At 44.4% G+C, this 21201-nt stretch overlaps 1 protein-coding gene across 2 annotated transcripts in view; it reads right to left on the bottom strand.

Moving 5' to 3' along the window:
• PPP1R13B (protein phosphatase 1 regulatory subunit 13B) overlaps positions 1–21201 on the bottom strand; it is a 164510-nt gene that overhangs the window by 78271 nt on the left and 65038 nt on the right. For both annotated transcript variants that reach the window (XM_030215555.1, XM_030215553.1), the window contains exon 4: positions 12900–12976. In XM_030215555.1, the coding sequence (XP_030071415.1) occupies positions 12900–12976 (77 nt within the window). The remainder of the gene's footprint in view (positions 1–12899; positions 12977–21201) is intronic.

The following is a 21201-nucleotide window of genomic DNA, read 5'->3' as shown; positions in this document are numbered from 1 at the left end:
GCGAGATCAAAAGTCGAAATGGCGAAATTTGGCACCAGAAAAATAGCGAGAAGGAAATTTCGACCGGGGCCTAATTAAGGCCTACCCCGACGACGAAAGAAAACTTACCGGGGCGAAAAAAACTCGAAGTACAGGAAGGGAAAAACCAAAAGAGGTCTTTCCGAAACAATTTTCAAGGTTTCTCACGGAAACGAGTCGAAAACGACGCGCGAGGTCGACTTTTCGGGGCACGAACGGCAAAACACAACCGTACCGAGCGCGGAGAAAAGAAGACTGGCCGGCACGAGCCGGTTTCGGGCGGGAAGACGGCCGCGCATGCGCGGTGCGCATCGGCGCGTGAGGGCTAGCAAAGGCTTTTGCTAGTGAAGATTCCGATTGGAGGGGCTGCCGTGGACGTCACCCATCAGTGAGAACAAGCAGCCTGCTTGTCCTCGGAGAAATATAATTATGCCTGCTTGCTTCGTCATCTGGGTGATTGGGTGCTAGAGGAAGAGGGTTACACGCCGCGAGCGTACGAGACGGCGTATTTATTCTCCATGGCATATTAACTCTCTTTTGCATTGATCATCGGGAACTCCTGCCGCCCTGTTTTCACCAAAGTGTGATACTACGTTCGTTGCGACGGGTCTGGCGTTATCTGGTCCCACTTCTCAGGAGCCGGTCTGAGATATCGGATCAGCTCCCAATACAAGGTAATTTGCAGAATGGAAAAATATGAAAGAAGGGAGAAGACTGAATGGAGGGAGAGGGAGGGAAAGGTTAAGAAGGGGGACAGAGCTGGAGAAGGTGGAAAATGGCTAGGAGGTATTGGAAAGGAACAAATGAAAGGGATGGATTTGACAAGAGAATGGAGAAACTGGGTAGCAGGTTAAAAGAAAGAAGACGTGATCACCTGGGTCCCATCAGGAGCAGGAGAGAAAGAGAGAGAGACCCCTTGGCGGCCCGGGGAATTTTGCCCCCCCCCCCCCCCCCCAGTGGCCCTGGAGGAGACAACTGTGTGGAAAAACTCCTAGGCAGTTGAGAATGAAGGCTCATGGTACCTGATCCCAGTCCTAGTTAAAAATAAATAAATAAATAAAATAAACTATTAAGTTAGAAAGAGAGAGAGACTGCAATTTTCACTGTAACTAGGTGTGTATTGCTAAAATATAGCTTTACTTGAATTTAATAACAGATCATAACTTTTAATTAATGGTTATTTTCCTTAATGATCGGTATGCACCAAGTGAGCTTCTGTTTGCTCTCTCCCAATGTTGCAAACCTATGCTAAATATGCGGAGTGGTACATTCTTGCAACAGCTTTCCCAGCTGAGTACATGCATGTGGTCCCAGTTATTTTTCCATTATGGAGTAACCATACTGCTCTTTGTGAGACGTACACATCTGCCAGCTTTTGAATAGGTTGGTTGCATGCAGTACACCTTTGAAATGAGAGCTTTGTTTGTTTTCCTTTATAGTGTCTCCAAAACTTTCAGAACTTGACCTACCTCTACTTTTTAGCAGAAAAACAATTGTTGTAAAAGTAGAATAATCTTTTGGCATCTATTTAGATCATTACTAAAGAACTATTTCTGCCTCAGCACCCCCCCCTGGCGTCGGCACCCCCCCTGGTGTGGACCCTAACCCCCCCCCCCCCGGCGCAGCGCCTCTCACTCCCCCCGACAGTCCCCACCTGCCTACCAGCTGAGCTCCGGCCGGCACCTCCAATCTGCAGCGCTGCTGCTGACTTTAAATGAAGAAAACCGTCTCGTCTTTGGCCCTTCACTCACTGAGTCCCGCCCTCGAGGAAATAAGAAGTTATATCAGAGGGCGGGACTCCGTGAGTGAAGGGCCAACAACGAGACGGTTTTCTTCACTTAGTCAGCAGCAGCGCTGCAGATTGGAGGTGCCGGCCGGAGCTCAGCTGGTAGGCAGGTGGGGACTGTCGGGGTGAGTGAGAGGCGCTGCGCCGGGGGGGGGGGGTGGACGGAGCACCCCCCACCCATTGACACCCGGGGCGGACCGCCCCCACCACCTCGCCCTTGCTACGCCACTGCGTGGCAGCGACATCCCAGCCCCCCAGTGGCACACCCAGATCTTCCTCCCATCTAGCATTCAACCAAGAAAAATCTCTTTCTGGGATCCCTTTCAGCGAAGACCCAAAACGGACAGGCCTTGGATCTCAACCTCTTGAAAAAGATCCCAGACCTGAGCACCCAAATGCACCCCCAGTTGCATCTTATCCAAGGATAAAACATAATGCTTAAGTTGCACGTAAGCAAATTGGTTACCCCATTGCTGTCCCACCTGTTCCTGTAACCTCTCAAAGGTGATCAGCCCTCCCTCTCTTTCCAAGACATGCTCCAAAAAAGAAATACCTCTTCTTTCCCACTCAACAAAAATTGGATTATCCATGCCTGGCTGAAAAGACATGTTACCCCTAAGAGTGAGTTGATCAGACACCGAAGGATTAACTCCCAGTTGCCCCACCAGTAGACACCACATCTCCTGCAGCTGCCTTAATAACAAGCTCCTTTTCAAGCGAGGAGGCGTTTGTAATTTAGACACGTGTAGCAATGAAAAAAATTTATATGGTGCATAATACTCGCCTTCTAATTCTGTTTGTGTGTAAGTCTGTGTCTGACCAAACCAGTCTCCCAAGTGGCGTAGTAGACATGCGTGGTTATACTGTTGTAAATTGGGGAGAGCCATGGCCCCCCTTCTCCAGTCTCCCATCATGACTGAAAGATGCATCTTCAGTTTTTTCCCTGTCCAACAAAAGCCACTAAATAGCCAATACAGGCCCCTCAGATCTTTTTTTATAATCGTAAGTGGCAATGACTGGAGAACATACAACCAATGTGGAAACTGAACCATCTTCAACAAGTTCACCCGACCTAACAAAGACAGAGGAAGATCCTTCCACTCCTCCAAACTCCATTTAATACTTTCCATGAGAATCCCAATATTAAGCCGGTACAGGGACGCAACATCCATTGCCAGTCGAATAGCTAAGTACCGAAAAGAATCCACTGCCCATCTTAATGGAAAAACCTTCCCCCAATCTTTTGAAGCTGCGGCGAGGACGTTAGAGCCTCTGATTTATCGAGATTAAGACAAAGCCCAGTGTAGTCCCCATATTCTTGGAATAATTCTAGTAGGGCTATAAGGTACATAAGTACATAAGTAATGCCATACTGGGAAAAGACCAAGGGGCCATCGAGCCCAGCATCCTGTCCACGACAGCGGCCAATCCAGGCCAAGGGCACCTGGCAAGCTTCCCAAACGTACAAACATTCTATACATGTTATTCCTGGAATTTTGGATTTTTCCAAGTCCGTTTAGTAGCGGTTTATGGACTTGTCCTTTAGGAAACCGTCCAACCCCTTTTTAAACTCTGCTAAGCTAACCGCCTTCACCACTTTCTCTGGCAACGAATTCCAGAGTTTAATTACACGTTGGGTGAAGAAATATTTTCTCCGATTTGTTTTAAATTTACTACACTGTAGTTTCATTGCATGCCCCCTAGTCCTAGTATTTTTGGAAAGCGTGAACAGACGCTTCACATCCACTCCACTCATTATTTTATATACCTCTATCATGTCTCCCCTCAGCCGTCTCTTCTCCAAGCTGTATAGCCCTAGCCTCCTTAGTCTTTCTTCATAGGGAAGTCGTCCCATCCCCGCTATCATTTTAGTCGCCCTTCGCTGCACCTTTTCCAATTCTACTATATCTTTCTTGAGATGCGGCGACCAGAATTGAACACAATACTCAAGGTGCGGTCGCACCATGGAGCGATACAACGGCATTATAACATCCTCACACCTGTTTTCCATACCTTTCCTAATACCCAACATTCTATTCGCTTTCTTAGCCGCAGCAGCACACTGAGCAGAAGGTTTCAGTGTGTTATTGACGACGACACCCAGATCCCTTTCTTGGTCCGTAACACCTAACGTGGAACCTTGCATGACGTATCTATAATTCGGGTTCTTTTTTCCCACATGCATCACCTTGCACTTGCTGACATTAAACATCATCTGCCATTTAGCCGCCCAGTCTCCCAGTCTCATAAGGTCCTCTTGTAATTTTTCACAATCCTGTCGCGATTTAACAACTTTGAATAACTTTGTGTCATCAGCAAATTTAATTACCTCGCTAGTTACTCCCATCTCTAAATCATTTATAAATATATTAAAAAGCAGCGGTCCTAGCACGGACCCCTGAGGAACCCCACTAACTACCCTTCTCCATTGTGAATACTGCCCATTTAACCCCACTCTCTGTTTCCTATCCTTCAACCAGTTTTTAATCCACAATAGGACATTTCCTCCTATCCCATGACCCTCCAATTTCCTCTGTAGCCTTTCATGAGGTACCTTGTCAAACGCCTTTTGAAAATCCAGATACACAATATCAACCGACTCCCCTGTGTCCACATGTTTGTTCACTCCTTCAAAGAATTGAAGTAAATTGGTCAGGCAAGATTTCCCCACACAAAAGCCATGCTGACTTGGTCTCAGTAATCCATGTCCTCGGATGTGTTCTGTAATTTTGTTTTTAATAATAGCCTCTACAATTTTCCCCGGCACCGACGTCAGACTCACCGGTCTATAATTTCCCGGATCTCCCCTGGAGCCTTTTTTAAAAATGGGTGTTACATTGGCCACCCTCCAGTCTTCCGGTACCATGCTCGATTTTAAGGATAAGTTGCATATCACTAGCAGTAGCTCCGCAAGCTCGTTTTTCAGTTCTATCAGTACTCTAGGATGAATACCATCCGGTCCAGGAGATTTGCTACTCTTCAGTTTGCCGAACTGCCCCATTACGTCCTCGGTTTACCGTGAAGTCAGTAAGTTTCTCCGACTCGTCCGCTTGAAATACCATTTCCGACACCGGTATCCCACCCAAATCTTCCTCGGTGAAGACCGAAGCAAAGAATTCATTCAGTCTCTCCGGTACGTCTTTGTCTTCCTTGATCGCCCCTTTTACCCCTCGGTCATCCAGCGGCCCAACCGATTCTTTTGCTGGCTTCCTGCTTTTAATATACCGAAAAAATTTTTTACTATGTTTTTTTGCCTCTAATGCTATCTTTTTTTCATACTCCCTCTTGGCCTTCTTAATCTGCGCCTTGCATTTGCTTTGACACTCCTTATGCTGTTTCTTGTTATTTTCAGACGGTTCCTTCTTCCATTTTCTGAAGGCGTTTTTTTTAGCCCTAATAGCTTCCTTCACCTCACTTTTCAACCAGGCCGGGTGTCTTTTGGACTTCCGTCTTTCTTTTCTAATTCGCGAAATATGTATGGCCTGGGCCTCCAGGATGGTATTTTTGAACAGCGTCCACGCCTGTTGTACAGTTTTTACTCTCTCAGTTGCCCCCCTAAGTTTTTCTTTTACCGTTCTTCTCATTTTATCATAGTCTCCTTTTTTAAAGTTAAACGCTAACGTACTTGACTTTCTGTGTACAGTTACTTCAAGGTCGATGTCAAAACTGATCATATTATGGTCACTGTTATCAAGCGGCCCCAGTACCATAACGTCCCTCACCAGATCATGCGCTCCACTAAGGACCAAGTCTAGAATTTTTCCTTCTCTCGTCGGCTCCTGCACCAGTTGCTCCATAAAGCTGTCCTTGATTTCATCAAGGAATTGTATCTCTGTAGCGTGTCCCGATGTTACATTTACCCAGTCTATATTTGGATAATTGAAGTCACCCATTATTATCACATTGCCCATTTTGTTCGCGTCTCTGATTTCTTTTATCATTTCTGTGTCTACCTGCTCATCCTGGCGAGGCGGACGGTAGTACACTCCTATCACCATTTTTTTCCCTTTTATACATGGAATTTCAACCCACAGTGATTCTGTGTGATTTGTGTCCTGCTGAATTTGCCAAGTGAACCAAAAGGTCATCAGCAAACGGGATTCGCCATAATATCCCTAATGAGGGGATCTAGCGGCGATAGTGGACACCCTTGCCTGGTACTCCTGAGTACTGGAAAAACCTGTGAAACTTGTCCATCCACTAGCACTCGTGCCTTAGGCGCCGAGTACAACGCTTTTATGACTGAGATGAAGCGTCCTGTAAACCCATAAGCTTTCAAAGAGGCGAAAATAAAGTCCCAATGCACCCTATCAAACGCTTTTCTGCGTCAAAACTAGTAAGTATGGATTGCTTATCTCTCTGTTGTCTATATTCCAGAGTGGTGAGTATTTTACAAATATTTTTAGCCACTGATCACCCTTGCACAAAGCCCACCTGTGCTTCATGAACAATACTAGACAGAACTCGCACCAAACGATTTGCCATTATTTTTGCCAGTAGCTTAGCTTCATAATTCAGAAGTGAGATTAGGCAGTATGATTCTGGAAGCAAAGGGTCCCAGCCTGGCTTAGGCAAAACAATTATGTGAGTTATATCTAAGGATGTTGCTGGGTATTTGTGACCTGGATTGGCCACTGTTGGAAACAGGATGCTGGGCTTGATGGACCTTTGGTCTTTCCCAGTACGGCAATACTTATGTACTTATGTTGGCATGACCACCTCCATGATCTTATTGAAAAGGCCAATAAGGGGGGTACCACCTCTCCCCCCATTAATTTATAAAATTCTGCCCGAAATCCGTCTGGCCCGGGGGCTTTCAGCAAGGGGATGCGGGCAATGGCTAGTGCCACTTCATCCTCTTGTACAGGCTCATTTAAATACTCTCGCTCAGTTTGATCTATTGAAGGCAAGGTCAAACTCTCCATATATAAGGACCCTGGGAGACCCTCCTCTAAAGGTGAGGCATAAAGTCGTCGATAGTAATTATAAAAAGTGTCACTTATGGCCTCATCTGTATGGATTCTAATCCCCCCAGAGGGTCAGGACTTTTTGGGGGCCCCCTTTCGGGGGAAATCAAACAGGCCATCAGCCTCCCTGTTTTATTTCCATGACGATATAACATCTGCAATTTAAGGGCCCTCAGGTGAATAAGAGAATTCAACGCCACCTGTAGATCCAGAACTTGTTGGCGCTGTTCCCATGGACAGGCCCCCCACTGCTGCCTAACTTTACATAGTTTCGAACTCAGCCGCAGAATTGCCCTGTCTCTCATCTTCCTCACATAATGGGAGCAACTTATTATTTCTCCCCGCAAAACCGTCTTTGCAGCTTCCCAGTACAATACCGGATCCATCTCATGAATCACATTGTGGGCCTTGTATACCTTCCAGCATGTTAATATGCGGTCCTGAAATCCCAATTCTTTGTACAATTCCACTGGAAAAACCCATTGACCACCCCATCTTCACCCAGGCATGGTGTGAAATAACATAGGGGCCTATTTCTACTTATTCTACTCTTCCAAATTCTCCCCTGGACATTAGGATATAATCTATCCGGGCTTGAGTTGAGTGTGCCCGTGAAAGATGTGTGTAGTCCCTTTCTATCGGGTGTAACTCCCTCCACAAATCGAACAGATCAAGCGCTCAACTTAATTGAATCAGACCTTTGTTAAGGTGATATGACGCAACTGCTCCTGGTGAAGTCCATCCCAGGGTCCCATACAGCATTGAAATCTCCCCCAATGACCAAAGATCTATGTCTATGTTGCAGCAGCAGATTAATTATGGACTTGTAGAATTTTTTATCATATTGGTTCGGGCCATTAATATGGGATATGATAACCACAGTACAGTGTGATCAAAATCATGGTCCTGCAGTCTTGCTTGAGTTTCAGCAAAATCTTCCCCACAAGAGGAAAGGGAAGATATGCAAAAAGAAGTCCTGTTCCCCAATGAAGGAGAGAGGCATCCAGTGCTAGTCTGTCTTGGGCCTGGAGCCTAGAACAGAACTGAGGGACATTGTAATTGGATTGAAAGGCAGAGAGATTCACCAGGAGGGTGCCCCACACTTGGAACTTGCAGGCAACACCTATGCTGAGGGACAACTCATGCGATTGTATGATCCTGCTCAGTCTGTCAGCCAGGCTACTGAATTTCCCAAGTAAGTGGTCTTGAGGAGCATCCCTTCCTGGTGCGCCCAACCAGTGCCCCCCCTGCTTGTTCATGTAGTACATAGCAACCTGATTATCTGTTTGAATGAGTGCAATTTCGTTGTTCAGCCAATCTCTGAAAGCCTTTAGAATACTCCACATTGCCCATAAGGTTGATTTGGAGATCTGATTCCTGGGCTGACCAAGCACCTTGAGTGTGAAGACCATCTAAATGAGCTCCCCACTATAGGTGGGATGCCAACCATCGTCAGTACCTTTGTGGGCCATGAAATTAGGAACGGGGGTCCCAGAGTCAAATTGGATCAAATTGTCCACCAGAGTAGGGATTGAACCAGCTTTGGTGGAACTCAGATAACATCTTCTAGGTTTCCCATGGCCTGATACCACTGGGAAGCTAGGGTCCACAAGGCAGTTCTCTTGTGAAGATGTGCTATGGGTGTCACATGAACAGTAGAGGCCATGTGCCATGGGTGTCACATGAACAGTAGAGGCCATGTGGTCCAACAACTTCAACATCTGTCATTCTCTGACCTGCTGAGCTACTCAGACTCGAGTGGCAAGAGCAACAAGAGCATCTGCCCATGCCACAGGGAGAAAGGTCCAAGCCTACTGAGTGGCTAGCAGGGCTCCAATGAATTCCAGTTGCTGGACAGGGAGCAGATGGGACTTGGGGTAGTTTAAAGCAAACCCTAGTAACTCTAATACATGAACAGCTTTCTGCATGGACTCCTGAGCACTGTCCGGCGACATGCTCTTCACCAGCCAGTTGTCGAGATAGGGGTAAACATGGATTCCCAGTCTGAATAGCGACACCGCAACTACTGCAAGACACTTGGTGAAAACCCTAGGAGCCAACATGAGGACAAAAGGCAAAATGTGATACTGCAAGTGACATTTACCCAGCTGAAACCGAAGATACTTCCAGTGAGCTGGAAGTATTAAGATATGAGTATAAGCATCCTTGAAGTCCAGAGAGAACAGCCAATCGTTTTCCTGAAACATGGGAAGAAGGGTGCCCAGGGAAATCATCCTGAACTTTTCTTTGACCAAAAATTTGTTCAGGCCCCTTAGGTCTAAGATAGGATGTATCCCTCCTATTTTCTTTTGCACAAGGAAGTACCTGGAATAGAGTCCCTTCCCTTCTTCCCCTGGTGGAACAGGTTCGACCATGTGGGCCTTGAGAAGGGTGGAGAACTCCTCTGCAAGTATTTGCTTGTGCTGTGAGCTGTGCTCTCAGTGTGCAATCTGGTGGTCTCTGCAGCCAATGCAGGCCGTAACAGAGACAGACTATTTGAAGAACCCACCAGTCAGAGGTTACAGGGACCACCTTTCTTGGTAAAACTTCAGCTTCCACCTGACTGACAAGTCATTTGGGACAGTCACTTTTACAGCGGCTATGCTCTCCTGGAGCCAGTCAAAAGCTTGCTGCCTGCTATGACTGTGGAGTTGTCTGGGCCTTAGGTGCACGCTGTTGATGAGAAACAGCTTACTGGGGCTGAGCCTGCTGAGGCTGGCAAGAAGGGGTGTACCTACGCATCTGTGAGTAATAAGTACTCCTCTTTGACTTGCCAAAAGACCTCTACAGAAGGAAACAGGTGCAGAAGGTGTCTAGCGGGACTGAGAACTGATGTTATCAGTGTGTTTCTTGATGAGGTCAGTGACCTCCTCCACCTTCTCTCCAAAAAGATCATCTCCCCGGCACGTGGCATCCACCAATCTCTGCTGAACTCCTGGGTCCAAATCAGAGACATGCAGCCATGAGAGTCTGCGCATCGCTATATTCTGGACATCCTAAAAGCCACATCAAAAGTGTCACTGGTGCCCCGGCCAAGAACTTAGACACGTCTTCTGCTGCTTGACCAGCTGCTTGACCAGCCTGCTCCGGTGTGTGAGTCTGCTAAATCAGATATACTGTGCACAGAGGACTGCAAGTACAGGCTCATGTACAGCTGGGTATGATTGGATATGGGAGATGAGAATGGAGGCCTAATACATCTTCTGCCTAAAAGAATCCAGGGTTCTAGCTTCTCTTCCAGGGGGTGCCAAAGCACAGTCCCTAGAACTCCTGGCTCATCTGAGCACAGATTCTACCATCAGGGAACGAGGAGGCAATTGGGACCTATCAAACCCAGAAGACAACTAAATTCAGTACATGGTGTCAGGAGGACCGACAGAGGGGACTTCCAGTTCTTCACTGGAATATCCCGTAAGATCTTGTAAAGCAGAACAGTCACAGCCTCTCTAGGAGAGTTGTAGTCCAGGACCTTGAACACCTTAGCCCTGGGCTCGTCCTCCACTTCCAAAGGAATTGTGATGGTAGCCACCATCTCCTTCACAAAAGAGGGGAATGAAAGGCTCTCAGGTGGAGACTTCCTCCTTCCCTTCGGAGGGAAGGGATCAGATGGGATGCTATAGGACTCCTCTTCCAAGTCCCATAAGGGCTCCTCACTGGTGTCAGCAAAGATCTCCTCATGGTAGGGCTGAGACCAAGCCTGCATTGACATAGAGGTACCATGACCCTGAGAGGGGTGTCGAGGTGTTGGCTCCTCCACTGACCTAGAGGGTGTCTCAACACGGGTGGCGATGCCGAAACCTCAAGCAGCGTTGGTGACATCACCACAGGCTGATAGCCATGCAGGACTGTAGAAAGTCATAGCTGGTGCAAGCACCCCTGATACCGAAACACTCTACATGAACCCCACCAACAGCTGAGGGAGAAAGGCCAGGAGGCACTTACAGAAGGCTGACATCGGGAAAGGCTGAGGTGCCGGTGTAGAAGCAAGCTGTTGAATCTGCAGGGTTGAAGCAGGTGCCTTGCCTTGACTGTGTGGAAACCCACACATCGTCACCTTCTGTATGGCGGAGCAGTCCTCTCAGCGTCGACGCTTCTCAGGAACTGGTGAAACCCTCAGTGCCCCGGCACAGTGCGTTGAGGACGTAGAGTCCTCTCATTGCCTCGGGGTCAGGTCTAACGCTGATTGGTCCCAGCATGGAGGCAGGTGGAGACCCACTTGATGCATGGTCACTCCCAGTGTGCAAGGGTCTTGCAGCCATGTGCACTGACGCAGCCAATGCAACACCAAATGCTGATGCTGATGCCAAAGACACCAATGCCAACAGCAATGTCAACACAGATGTCAAGTTTTCGGACTTGGCTCCAAAATCTTTTCTCTGAGCCTCTCTGGCAAACTGTGCTCTCTTCTTTATACAAAGACAGAGAATACAGTTTGCAGGGGTATGATCAGGCCTCAAACACTCTAGACCAGTGGTTCCCAAACTTTTAAAGTTCACAGCACCCTTAGTGTCTGAGCAATTTTTCACAGCACTTCCCTCCCCCCTCAGCCACATAGATCTCCACCCCCTACCACATAGGTCTCCCTTTCCCTGCAGCCCCCTCCTCTCACTCCAGCACACCTCTCCTTCCTGTAAGTTCAGCACACCTCCCCATTCCCTTTAGCCCCTCTACTCCCAAAGTCCAGCACTCCTCTCCATTCTCTGCAGACTCCCTCCTCCCAGAAAGTCCAGCACACCATTCTCTGCAGCCTCTCTCCTCCCATAAGTCCAGCACACCTCTCCATTCCCGCAGACCCCCTCCTCCCGTAAGTTCAGCGCACCCCTGCCTTCCCCAAATCCAGCATTGCTCGCTACCTTCCTTCCAGCAGGTCCAGGATCACTGCCACTTCCTTCTCCTTCCCCCGCCACCACTGCAGTGCTTGCAGCTTAACATTACAGCTGTCCACGATTCACACATGCACTCTGGGTCGGAGCCTTCCCTCTGCTGCGATGTATCCTGCCCTTGCTGATGCAACTTCCTGATGCGAGGGTCAGATGCAGCAGAGGGAAGCCTTCACAGAGCCTGTGTGAATCACAGACGGCCCAAAAATGTAAGCTGCAAGCACTGCAGAAGTGGTGGGGGAAGAAGGAGAAAACAGCAGATTCCAGAACTGCAGGAGGGGAAGTAGGGAGTGATGCTGGACTGTGGGTGGCTGGGGGTTGCCATCGCGATACGGGTGGCGGCAGCAGGATGGAGGTCAGGATTTGCTGTGGCACCCCTGAGAGTAGCGGTGCATCAGGGTGCCGCTGTGCACAGTTTGGGAACTGCTGCTGTACACACCAAGAATGAGTGTCTTTGCCAGAGATGGTCCTGTTACACCGACTGCAGCGCTTCAAGCCACTGGGAACCTTGATGACATGAAAGGAAAAACAGCCGTGGCCAAATCAAATGATTCAATGGTGCTAAATAAAGAGGAGAACACCAGAAAAGAGAAGAGGGAAAGACCCAACCAGAGCTCAGGCCGAAATGCGGCCTAGTGAGTGTGGTAAAACAAAGAAAACATACAAAAAAAGGAAGAAAAAAATCTTTAAAAATACAGGGAAGGAATAAAATAAAGACAAACCCTGAGAGATGTATTATAAAAGAAAAAGGAAGGCACAAAAAGACCAAATGTCCGAACCAGCTGTGAGAAATGGAAATGAATGCGTCCTCTCCTAACCGCGGAAAAAAGGAGAATTGGTGGTCCCGTGCTCTCATGGTGAACAGGAAGGCACTTGCTCATATGTGGTGGAGCGCGTCTTGCGCTCCAAGACCTATTTTAATCTTGTTACAAGCTCCGGACCTGCAATGCGGACTCTGTGTTACCCATATGTGACAATTATAGGCCTGCTTGTCCTCAGAAAATGTCCAGGTCTAAACCTAAGTAAAATAGAAGATGATAAATAAAATTCTATGATCAACATTACAGCATTTTATTTCCTTTAGCTCACTGACTAAATCATTTCTTTTACCCTTTTTAAACAATTTATATGCTCATGTCAAGGTAGGGACTGTATTATACGTCTCTGTACACACTCTATACATTTATACAAACAAAACTATCAACTCTACTCAAACATTTTTTTTTAATTGACGTAGCTATTGCATACCCCATTTTCAATCCGTTTCTCTGCAGGTACATTTATTCCATTTTTTTTATTTCTTTGATCTTGGTTCTGGCGGCCAGCTAAAAAACAAAAACAAAAACCTTTCAATTTCCTTTTTATGAGTCACTTAACACATTTTCAAGTTTAGAAAACCATTGCTCTAAGTACTTTTTTTTTTCACAGAATGTGCAATTAAGCTGTGAGATTTGTTACCAGAGGACAGGGTTAAAATATCTACTACATCTGTATTTGAAATAGGTTTGAACAAGTTCCTGGAAGAAAAGGCCATAATAAGCAATTATTAATTAAGTAGTCTTGAGAAAAGCCACCACTTAACCTGAGGAATGGATCTACTCTTTGGGACCTGCCAGATACATCCTAGTGACAGTCAGATACATCTTAGTGACAGAACTGGCCATCATCAGAGAAACGATGCTGGACAATGGACCCTAGGACTGACCCCATATGGCATTTTTAAAAAACGTAATTTGTATTTTGCAAAATTACAGGTTAGAAACATCAAACAATTAAAAGAAAATAATAGCTTCCAACAAATATTTTGAATAATTTATCAGTACCCTCCCTCCCAATAAGTATGGCACTTTTTTTTATTCTTTATTTATAACTTCCATTAATGTTTTACAAGGATAACATTCGAACAAGCAAAACAGAGGAATAATTTCAAACAAAAAATATTAAATTTAAGAAGAAAATCACAAATCCTCCTTAGCCCACAAATATGGGGGAGTGGTGTAAATAAGGATAAGGAGCTCCGTTAAGAGAGATAATGCCAAAAGGTAGAAGCTATAACGTGAACAAATCCAAGTCTTCCTAATAGCAGGCCAAAATAGCAAGCCTCTTCATCTTCAAGCTTCAGAAATTTTGGAGGGCATCAAGAAATCATACTTAATGCTATTATTTAGTTAGTATTTAGTTATTTTCTTTAAATCAAAGAAGGCTCTTAGATCAGAAACAGAGAAGCACAAAATATATCTGAGATACTGGATTCATCTTTATCTGAAGATACTGATAGAGCTATGTTAATTTCATTTTTCTTCAAACAGGATTTAATTGCAGTAATGAAACTTTTTTCATAAAATATGAATAATAAAAATAATAAAAAATCCTGATGTTGGTAAACAAACTCAGGCTTGTCGAAAAATGTTCTTGGCTTGTCATTATTGGGAACTTTTTTTCTGCTTGAATTTCATGCAAATGTTTGATTAAATATCTAGGGATAAAATATATAATGGCTTTTATGCTCTCTTTCTCTCATTCCTTCTCCCCTGGTGTCTTGGAAGGTAAAAAGTAAATTCTATTCAAGGAGTGAATTTTAAAACTTCTATAAGGTATCTTCTAAAGACAACCAATGGAGACATTCCCAAGGGCTGAGGCAAATTCAGTAAATGCAAATTAAGTCTATGATAGAACAATTGGAGAAATTTCAATCCTCTGATGTAAAATCAATTTACATAGTAACATAGTAGATGACAGCAGAGAAAGACCTGCACAGTACATCCAGTGTGCCCAACAAGATAAACTCATATGTGCTACCTTTTGTGTATACCTGACCTTGATTAGTATCTGCCATTTTCACGGCACAGACCGTAAAAGTCTGCCCAGCACTAGCCCCACCTCCCAACCACCAGCCCCGCCCCCCACCGGCTCTGCCACCCAATCTTTGCTAAACTTCTGAGGATCCATTCCTTCTGAACAGGATTCCTTTATGTTTATCCCACGCATTTTCGAATTCCATTACCATTTTCATCTCCACCACCTCCCGCAGGAGGGCATTCCAAGCATCCACCAATCTCCATGAAAAAATACTTCCTGACATTTTTCTTGTGTATGCCTCCCTTCAATCTCATTTCATGTCCTCTAGCTCTACTGCCTTCCCATCTCTAGAAAAGGTTCGTTTGTGGATTAATACCTTTCAAATATTTGAATGTCTGTATCATATAATATGTCAAGAAGTTACATTGACATATTATTGTCAATGTAACTTCTTGAACAGTTTTTAATTCTTGCTTAACATCCTTCATCTGTATAGCGAACTCTTGTTTCGTCCCTTCCAGTCCTTTAGATAAAAAAGATTCCACAGTACTCACAAGTGTAGCAATCCCACATGTGAATTCACCAACTGTCCCTTCCAGCTTCCGAAGCGCAGACCAGATACTTTCCAATATAACCACCTCTGGCTTCTCATTCCCTCCACAAACGCAGAGGGTGAGCTTCCAACATTCTTTCCAATGCCTAAACTCTCAGCGACTTTGCCCCCACTGAGGGCCTCCCAAATAACACCTTCCGCTGTTGGAATTCCTTCCAGAGTAGCTGGGGCAGGCAGACGAGGCAGAGGATTGCATGCTGGAGGAGACAAAGAGACATTGAGCCCCAAACGACCAGAACCTCCTTCATCTGGTACCACAGTAAGACACTCTCTTCTCAGCTCATACTCTTGGATCCAGGCAGCATACCTCAGGATTGTTTGCTAAACAGGAGACAAATTCTTGTTCGCTGAGGGGAGCAGCCTTGATGACTCCCTTACGTTTAGTAGGAGGCATACTCTACCCAAAGGGGGGAAAAAGGTAAAATGTCAGGCAAACTTTCCCTTCGAGGCACAATGCTACCAGTTCATGCAGCCATCCACATCTTAGGCTTTCAGTATGTGGACAGCAGAAAATAATCCACAGTTATGCTCCCTCCACCACCACCCCAAAAAAAAACACAAACGTGAAATCCAGCTTTGAACATAAAAAGTTTAAATATCATGCTCAAGTTCAAACACTGGGTAATAAACAAGGTAATCACATGGTACCACAGGTTCATAGCTTTGTCTTTCAACCACCAAGCGGCACAGACCACCCTACTCTGACAGACAGTACATTTGATGCACACCTTCTCCTACTTTTAACATGACTGAACCACCTCCATAGCACACCCAGACCATACTAGTCCTGGACTGGCTAACTGAATATCCAAGAAAGCTACAGGGCTGTCTGCTTTTGTTTTGCCATCCTGGCTATCTGAATATTCAGAAATGCTGTCAAGTATATTCAAATCAAAATTCTTCATTATTTCAATTCCCAACTCCAGCTTGTCTGAATTGAGGATTACTAATTCTAGAACAGTGGGAATTAACAGGGTTTACAATAGTCCTTCAGCTAAAGTCTAGAAAACAAAATGTTAATTATTTATCACTTCTACTAAATCATTGTTAGTTCAGGACCCACAGAACTAAGGGCTCCTTTTACAAAGCAGCGCTACTGATTAGCGTACGCTAAATGCAAAGAAGTCCATCGAAACTGAATGGGCTTTTTTGCATTTAGCACACCACTAATACATAGCACTGCTTAGTAAAAGGAGCCCTAAATGTTTACAAAAACATTTTTTTCCAATCTGATTAAAATTATAGAAAACATAATTCAACAACAACCATTTTGGAGATAGCCAAGACCTGTCGCTTCTTCCTCTATATCATTAGCAAAATTCGCCCTTTCCTCTCTGAGCATACCACCCGAACTCTCGTCCACTCTCTCATTACCTCTCACCTTGACTACTGCAACCTACTCCTCGCTGGCCTCCCACTTAGCCATCTATCCCCCCTTCAGTCCGTTCAGAACTCAGCTGCACGTCTTATCTTCCGCCTGGAACGATATACTCATATCACCCCTCTCCTCAAGTCACTTCACTGGCTTCCGATCAGGTACCGCATACAGTTCAAGCTTCTCCTACTAACCTACAAATGCACTCGATCTGCAGCCCCTTACCTCTCTACCCTCATCTCCCCTTACGTTCCTACCCGTAACCTCCGCTCTCAAGACAAATCCCTCCTCTCAGTACCCTTCTCCACCACCGCCAACTCCAGGCTCTGCCCTTTCTGCCTCGCCTCACCCCATGCTTGGAATAAACTCCCTGAGCTCATACACCAGGCCCCCTCCCTGCCCATCTTCAAATCCTTGCTCAAAGCCCACCTCTTCAATGTCGCCTTCGGCACCTAACCACTACACCTCTATTCAGGAAATCTTGACTGCCCCAACTTGACATTTCGTCTTTTAGATTGTAAGCTCCTTCGAGCAGGGACTGTCCTTCTTTGTTAAACTGTACAGCGCTACGTAACACTAGTAGCGTTCTAGAAATGTTAAGTAGTAGTAGTAGTATTTTGGAGTTCAGCAATGGAGAGACGTGCTTATCTGCAAAATGATAAAATTATCCAGACTTGTTTCTTATAAGCCTATATATGGTAATCTATGTAACTTTGCAAGTTTATGTGCTTTGAAAATGAGCCTCCAAATGTCACATTGCCCTATCTGAATTTCCAGCATATATCCAAGGTAAAAAAAAATAAACTAGCTCTTAAACATTTTTTTTTTTTAATTTTGAAAATTTTTATTAAACACAACTTAAAGAATACAGTAGACGGCAATGCAGCCTTCAGACTGCTGAAATACACCAAACAGTTGATTTACATCTCAATATACAACCATAACTTTTAATGGTTTTCTCCCAACCCTCCCACTCCTACCCCCCCCCCCTACTCATTACATACCATTGCATGGCTAGATCCCCTGTACGGGCAAATGCTAGCTCTTAAACATTTTAATAAAAATGAGACAAATATCACACAGTCTGTGCATAATAAAATGGGCAATGGATTATACTGTATGTATTACAGTTTGAGGCCAAATTATCATCAGGTAAATGTGTCTGCTAACAGGAGAGTGCACACAAACACCAAATAGTATACATTACCATATTTATGAATATTATTACACGCTATCTAGCATTTATTTGTATACATTAGTTTTTGCCTAAAAACCTATTTGTACATCTGCAAAACTGATATTGACCTAAGAAATCATGCAAATTAGCTCATTAGTGATTAAGTACAAGTTAAATCTCATGCAGAAAACTGCAAATAAACCTCAAGGAGGGGTGGTCTAAGAAATTTTTTTTAAAGCTGGAGATTTATTGCTAACTTTTTCACACAGACATCACTGTAGGAGCTATTTGCTTTTCAAGCCAGTGGTCTGCCAGCCCAAGTAAAACATCTTATAGTACTGGGCTAGTCAAAAAATGTATTGGTTCAATAAAAAGCTATCACTATTAACCTTTATTTCTACACTAAGAAAATGTCACGAAGAGGAGAGTGCTACTGTAATCTTTTACTGTTTTTTTGTAATAAAGAATAGTTTCAAAAGAAAAGGCCTAATGGATCCTTGTTTACTGGGACGTAAAATTAAATCTGTGGATCAAACTATCAAACTTGTGGGTTCTTGTACCAAGTAGAGCGCTGCTGAGCCCAGTACTCAGACCAGGTTCTGCTTGGCGGCTGGATAACCTCGGGTTTCACGTGCGCTGACCACCGTTCACCAGAGGTTGAGCCCCTAGGTGTGGGTGGCCTGCAGGACTTATGGGACGGAGCTGGAAGCGGGGTGATGAATGTATCGGCCAGGCAGGCAGCAGGTCAAGAGAGTAATCCAGGTACAGGCGAAAGTCAGTAGGCAGGCAAGAGAGTAATCCAGGTACAGGCGAAAGTCAGTAGGCAGGCAGCAGGCAAGAGAGTAATCCAGGTACAGGCGAAAGTCAGTAGGCAGGCGGCAGGCAGAAGGGTAATCCAGGTACAGGCAAAGTCAGCAACGAGGGACCAGTAGATAAGAAGCAGACTACAGAGTTAGAAACACCTACCAAAGTAGAAGCCGAAGCATGGAGTCCAGGGAGAGCTCAGCTGATAAAGTGCTGGTGTCTGACATCAGCAGGGAGAAGGGGCACAGCCATAGGACAAGAGCAGGGGAAGGAGGAGGAACCGGAAGACCAATAGGAGAGAAGCAAGGGAAGCCAGGCAGAGGAAGAGCAGACCCAGGTGGGTGGAAGCAAAGCAATCAAGAAACCTGGAAGCCAGGCAATTAAGGAGCCTGCAACTACTGTTCTCAGAACAAACCCAGAGAGGACTATACACACATGGCTCAGGCAGTGCCAGTCAAGTGTGCATGTCAACGGGACCCCGCAGAGCCCGAGGACGCTGCTTGCATTGAGGTAGGGGACATGACACAAACAGGGTCCATGGTACTGCAACAGGAAGTGAACATGATAGAACTATCACTAAGAAAGGCAAGTCCAGAAACCAGAAGCTACCTCTACTTCACCTACCCAACTGCAGAAACACAACTGACAGAACCATCTACACAGCAGGATTCAGCTACCTGGGATCCAAATGCTGGAACTCAATACTAAAAGCCACATGAAGCATCTCTAACTGTTTCCAGTTCAGAAAAGAACTGAAAACATACCTCTTCAAAAACTTCTATAGCTAACCACGTAAGCTACAAATTACCTCTAAGTCACAACTGTAAAACACCAGTGTAATTTTACTGTAAAATGTAAGCCACTTTGAACCGAAACTTGTTTTTGGATAACAGTGGGATACAAGAATGCATAAATAAATAAACACAGTCAGGCTAGATGCATCTTGAAGACAGCAGTCATTTTCTATGCATCTGTGACCTTTATGAGTCAAATTTTAAACAATTTTGACCTTTCCAGATATTTTCAGTTGAAATCATATCTTTCCTTTACAGCAGGAATGTAGAAAGTGAGCAGATTGATCAAGGGATAACCAAGTGAGAACTTGATGTGACTAAGCGGGGAAGAGACTCACCATAATAAAATCAGCATTAATTCAGAGAGAATGAAATACTTAAGAGGTTCAGAAAGACAAAGAACTTTATAGTTCTATTTCTATTAATGCCATCTGTGGTATCAAAGCATACAAAGGTTGACATGAGATCATTACCACTGTCTTCTTCTCAGGTGCCAAAAGCTTAAGTTTCTCCACATTATTTTAGCTCTAAGTTGACATTTTACACACAGCTTTCATAAGCAAGGTGCAACATCAGTCTCTGATTTGCAAACAAGATCTACATCAGGGGACACCAAAAGGAGATCAAGGGGGTACAACATTTGCTTCACAAAATTGCCGAATTCCTTAAATTATCAAGCAACAGTTCAAACTGTCAGCATGAATGAACCAGGATTGGTTCACATCACCCTTTATGACCTGTAGCTGTCTGGTAGCTCATAAACGTTTCAGATTAAAATTTTAGGAGCAGCTACAGTTGAAAGCAATTACATTGCTTACAGCTGCAGGGTCACCTAGTCCAAACATTCCAGAAGCACAACACATCAGTGCTCAAAAGGCTATAAAAATGAGTGCCACCTTAAAAGCAAAGTTACTTACCTGTAGCAGATGTTCTCAGAGGACAGCAGACGTATATTCTCACATGAGTGGATGTCATCCTCAGAGCCTAGTGCAGACACTGCCATAGTGCATTATGAGGCAGTGTCCCCACCGCGCGTGCGCAGATGCCTTCCCGCCTGACGCTTTTAGATACATATTGACGTTTTCTATGACAGTATTTTAATAAATTGTAATAGACGTCTTTTCTATGCAAGCATTTTGACCTATTCAAATATTCTCATCTCAATTAAATATTTTGTGGTCATTGATTATGATTTTTTATGTCATTATTAAATTCTGGATTTTATATTTTATATATTATGCTTTTAACTCTTAAAAAATAAATATTGACGTTCTCTATTACAGCATTTTAACAAATTGGAATAGACGGTTTTCCTATGCAAGTATTTTGACCTCTTCAAATATTCTCATCTCATTGTTCGTATTGATTATGATTTTTTATTATGCTATTGATTTTATATTTTATATATTTTGTATTGTAAAGAATTTTTTGTTACACATTTTTAATATATGGATTATGGCTTTTATTGTATTATTTGGTTTTGTATTTGATATTTTATATAATATGTTTTGATCCCTCATATTTGTAAATTTTATATGTTACTTACTGTTTTTATATGTTGTTTTGTAAATAGACTCCTGATGCAGGACCTGTGGGCCAAAACATAGCTGTGTTGAGTCCTGGTCAATGATCAATAAATATTGAATTTTTATTTGGATTTTCATCTGAAACATCGTCCTTTTATTATTATTTCTTTTTTGTCTTCTTTGCTGTTTCGTTTTTTTTTTTATCATATTCTTTGCAAAGACTTGTTTCTTTTGTTTTTTTTCAATCGTTGAATAGAGTTTTAACAGTATCTATATGCTTTTTAAACTAGGTCAGCCATTTCCTTAACTTTGTTACCAAATAAGTTATCTCCATGAACAGGGCTATCTGCTAGACGGCTCCTGGGCAGCAGATTCAAGGTTGGACACTGAGCCAGAAAGACACTGCACTGCTACTCCTAAAGCGGAAATACGAGAAGAGACACCAAAGGCATGTCTTGCCAG

This window comes from Microcaecilia unicolor, chromosome 9 (genome assembly GCF_901765095.1).
Source record: "Microcaecilia unicolor chromosome 9, aMicUni1.1, whole genome shotgun sequence".
NCBI lineage: Eukaryota > Metazoa > Chordata > Amphibia > Gymnophiona > Siphonopidae > Microcaecilia > Microcaecilia unicolor.
The sequence above is the reverse complement of the archived record's forward strand: the minus strand, read 5'-3'. Positions and strand labels throughout refer to the sequence as shown.